We start from the raw sequence: 4,807 nt of genomic DNA, 5'->3' as shown, positions 1-4,807 counted from the left end.
TGTGTGTGTGTGTGTGTGTGTGTGTGTGTGTTAGCTTACAGCAGATTGCTTGAGACGTATTGGAGGGACTGGGCACGGTGACTTCCAGGCAGCAGCATCTGAATGGCTGCAGGAAGGAATGAGTTTGCCTGATCGTGAGAGAGAAGATAGAAAAATTCTCTCTCTGTTTCTGTCTCTCACACACTCTCACACACACAGATACACCTGTGAAAAAGCCTTTTGAGGCTTTTCAGTGTAGATCAAACAAAGGTACACTGTGCTCACTTATCCTCGGAGGCAGTAAAATGAGTAGGATGTCCACATGGGTAAAACAACGATGGTTCTGGTGCCTAAGAGAGGGTGACCTTCCGTTACATGGAAGGCTCAACTGTTCACTCCAGGTGGCAACAGACAGGATTTCTTTAGGTACTTAACTGACAAATAGTTACTGGATATAATGAATAGACTTGAATGTGATGAGTGCAGTCATTCTGTGCCTTAATATGGCACTTTTTATTTTATTTTATTATGAGGTGGAGTCTCGCTCTGTTGCCCAGGCTGGAGCGCAGTGTGGCACGATCTGGGCTCACTGCAACCTCTGCCTCCCAGGTTCAAGTGATTCTCCTGCCTCAGCCTCCCAAGTAGCTGGATTACAGGCGTGTGCCACCACACCCGGCTAATTTTTGTATTTTTAGTAGAGATGGGGGTTTCACCATGTTGGCCAGGCAGATCTCGAACTCCTGACCTTGTGATCCGCCCACCTCGGCCTCCTAAAGCGCTGGGATTACAGACGTGAGCCACCGTGCCTGGCCAATAAGGCACTTTGTTAAGGAGAAATTGATTTGTGACATTATCTCATTTCCCCTAGTGCAGCAGTTTTACCATTTTCTTTACAGCAAAACAAAAATAACAGGTTATATGTCTTGCTTACATATGGCATTGGCCTCTGTGTAGGTTCTAGTTTTTAAGTTGATATCGTTACATTTGACAAAGCGTTTGTGCCATGAGGTTTGATGGTTATAAAGATGATATTATTTGTTTCAGGGCTCCATTTATTACAATCAAGAGGGTACGTGTTGGTACGAGGGAGACTGGGTGCAAAACATCAAAAAGGGCTGGGGAATAAGATGGTAGGTATGACCATGGCCGCGCTTAGGGTGTGGGCAAGGAAGTGTTTGTGGGCCCAAATAATGTTCACTTCGGATATTTAAAAGTAAGGTGCAAACGTTGCACAGAACATTTTCTCTCTAAGCAGAGAGAATTTTTTTTTTTTTTTTTGAGACGCAGTCTCGCTCTGTCACCCAGGCTGGAGTGCAGTGGTGCCATCTTGGCTTACTGCACCCTCCACCTTCTGGGTTTAAGCAATTCTCCTGCCATGATCGCACCACCGTACTCCAGCCTGAGTGACACAGTGAGATCCCATCTCAAAAACTGGCCAAATATTAACTAATCATGATACAATAGGGAATTATTAAAAGATTTTAAAAACCTGGCTCTTACCCACTTTGTCACCTTATTAAATAGTCAGGAGGTTTAATAAAGTGACTCATTCTGCTCCCTTAGGACCTCATGCCTGCCTAGCTATCTGTCGATCTATCTATCTGCCTACCTACCTATCTATTTATTTGACAGTCTCATTCTGTTGCCCAGGCTCGAGTGCAGTGGCATGATCTTAGCTCATTGCAACCTCCACCTTCTGAGTTCAAGTGATTCTCCTGCCTCAGCCTCCCGAGAAGCTGGGATTACAGGTGCCCACCACCATGCCCGGCTAATTTTTTTGTTTTGTTTTTGTTTTCAAGATGGAGTTTCGCTCTTGTTGCCCAGGCTGGAGTGCAATGGTGCAATCTCAGCTCACCGCAACCTCCACCTCCTGGGTTCAAGCGATTCTCCTGCCTTAGCCTCCCGAGTAGCTGGGATTACAAGCATGCGCCACCACGCCTGGTTAATTTTGTATTTTTAGGATAGACGGGGTTTCTCCTTATTGATCAGGCTGGTCTCGAACTCATGACCTCAGGTGATCCTCCAGCCTCGGCCTCCCAAAGTGCTGGGATTCCAGGCGTGAGCCACCGCGCCAGGCCTGAATTTAAATACAGAGAAGATTGTATAGGCACAAGGGGTGGATTTCTTCAAAGGAGTTCAAGGGGAGTGTTTAAAAGAATGTCTTAAAGGTAAACGTTGTGTAGGAGGTAACTGATTGTTTCTCTTCGGTTTCTTTCATCCTAGTTATAAATCTGGAAATATATACGAAGGCCAGTGGGAAGACAACATGCGCCACGGGGAGGGGAGGATGAGGTGGCTGACCACCAACGAAGAGTACACTGGGCGGTGGGAGAGGGGCCTCCAGGTACGCCCGGGCGGGGGAGCAGTTTATACCCAGCGGCGGACGCTCCACTGATTCTCAACACATGTATTATGTCTTTTTTTTTTTTTTTTTTTTTGAGATGGAGTCTCTCTCTCTGTCACCCAGGCTGGAGTGCAGTGGCGCAATCTCAGCTCACTGCAGCCTCCACCTCCCAGGTTCAAGCAGTTCTCCTGCCTCAGCCTCTGGAGTAGCTGAGACTACAGGCACCCATTTTTTGTACTTTTAGTAGAGATGGGGTTTTACCATGTTGGCCAGGCTGGTTTTGAACTCCTGACCTCAAGTGATCCGCCCGCCTCGGCTTCCCAGAGTGCTAGGATTACAGGTGTAAGCCACTGTGCCCAGTCTGTTCATTTGTTTTTAGAGACAGAGTCTTGCTCTGTTGCCCAGGCTGGACTGCAGTGGTGCAGTCATGGCTCTCTACCTCCCTGGCTCAAGCGATCGTCCCACCTCAGCCTCGCCTGTAGCTAAGACTACAGAAGTGCCCACGGCCACTGTGTCTGGCTAATTAAAAAATAATTTTTTTTTTGTAGAAACGAGATCTCACTTTATTACACAGGCTGGTCTTGACCTCCTGGGCTCAAGTGATCCTCCCACCTCTGCCTCTCAAAGCGCTGGGATTACAGGCATGAGCCACAGCACGCAGCCCAACTTGTATGTTTAAAAAGTAAAACTTTAGGCTGGGCGCAGTGGCTCACACGTGTAATCCCAGCACTTTGGGAGACCACTTGAGGATTGAGGCCAAGAGTTTGAGACCAGCCTGGGCGATATGGTGAAACCCCATCTCTACTAAAAATACAAAAATTAGCCGGGAGCGGTGGCTGGCACCTATAGTCCTGGCTACTTGGGAGGCTGTGGTGGGAGGATCACCTGAGTCTTGGAGGTTGAGGCTGCAGTGAGCCAAGACTGTGCCGTTGTACTCCAGCCTGGGTGATGGAGTAAGATCCTTTCTCAAAAAATAAAAAAAAAAAGCAAATAAACCCCAAAATTTAAAATAACAATGAAACTCGTCATGATCAAGCCAGGCACTTTATATACACTTATCTTCACTTTTTAGTAGAGACGGGATTTCACCATGTTGGCCAGGCTGGTCTCGAACTCCTTTGTATCTAAGCTGAGGGGCAGGTGTTATTTCTGTTTTATGGATGAGGAACTTACAGGGCTTAAATCATCTGCCTTAGTTCAAAAGACTCGTTAATAAGCAGCTGAGCTGAAATTGAACCCAAGTCTGTGCGACTCCAGAGTCCAAGTTCTTCACCCTTTCCAGTTTTCATTGTGTTTATCCTGATTTTGAGGGGATTCAGGTCAAGAGAGAAACTGCTTTGCGTATGTCTGATGGCCGTCTGCTTTCTTTTCAGAATGGCTTTGGAACACACACGTGGTTTCTAAAGAGAATCCCCAGTTCCCAGTATCCCTTGAGAAATGAATACATAGGGGAGTTTGTAAATGGACATCGTCACGGACGCGGCAAGTTTTATTACGCCAGTGGAGCCGTGTACGACGGAGAATGGGTTTCCAATAAGAAACATGGCATGGTGAGTACAGACCTGGGAAGATCACATTTCAAACAACGATGTAAAGCCATTGAAATTATGTAAAGCCATTGACATGTCCCAGTATAACTGCAGATTTGTCTATTTCTGCTTTCGGTTCTGTCAGTTTCACTTCATATATTTGAAGTTTGTTGTTCGGCGCATACACATGGAGGGTCATTATGCATTGGTGCTCTGGCTCTTTTGATCATCACGTAATTTCCTATTAACCCTGCTAATTTTCTTTCTTTCTGAGACGCAGTCTTGCTGTGTTGCCCAGGCTGGAGTACAGTGGTGCAATCTCAGCTCACTACAACCTCTGCTTCCCAGGTTCAAGTGATTCTCCTTCCTCACCCTCATGAGTAGCTGGGATTACAGGTGCGGGCCACCACGCCTGGCTAATTTTTGTATTTTTAGTAGAGACAGGGTTTCGTCATGTTGGCCAGGCTGGTCTCGAACTCCTGGCCTCAAGTGATCTGCCCACCTCAGCCTCCCAGAGTGCTGGGATTACAGGTGTGAGCCACCAACCACACTGGCCAACCCTGGTAATTTTCATTTCTCTGAGGTCTATTTTGTCTGTGGTAAATATAGGCACTCTAGATTTCTTTTTGATTGTGGTAAAGTACACAGATTTACCATCTTAATTTCTAAGTGCATAGTCCAGTGGCATGAAGTACATTCGCATTGTTGTGTAACTATCACCATCCATCTACAGAACTCTTTTTGACAAAAGGCATATCATTCTCTATTAAATTGCATTATCTATTTTGTATAGGATAACGTACTGTTTTGCTAAGGTGATTACATGACTGTTTTTTTCTTTTTTTTCTTTTTTTTTTTTTCTCTTTTTGACAGAGTTTCACTCTGTCACCCAGGCTGGAGTGCAGTGGCGCAATCTCGGCTCACTGCAATCTCCGCTTCCCAGGTTTAAGCGATT

At 46.1% G+C, this 4,807-nt stretch overlaps 1 protein-coding gene across 1 annotated transcript; it reads left to right on the top strand.

The window, feature by feature from the left end:
• Positions 1-2,208: 2,208 nt before the first annotated feature.
• Positions 2,209-3,873, top strand: LOC111530009 (radial spoke head 10 homolog B-like; the record flags this gene model as incomplete). The annotated part of the gene is made up of 2 exons (XM_023197037.3): positions 2,209-2,323; positions 3,697-3,873. Coding segments are annotated over exons 1-2 (255 nt in total), but the record flags the coding sequence as incomplete, so codon positions are not given.
• Between the last annotated feature and the right edge of the window lie 934 nt (positions 3,874-4,807).

This window comes from Piliocolobus tephrosceles, unplaced genomic scaffold, assembly GCF_002776525.5.
Source record: "Piliocolobus tephrosceles isolate RC106 unplaced genomic scaffold, ASM277652v3 unscaffolded_32800, whole genome shotgun sequence".
NCBI classification, from domain to species: domain Eukaryota; kingdom Metazoa; phylum Chordata; class Mammalia; order Primates; family Cercopithecidae; genus Piliocolobus; species Piliocolobus tephrosceles.
Note: the sequence above shows the minus strand (reverse complement) of the source record. Positions and strands in the feature narration are given on the sequence as shown.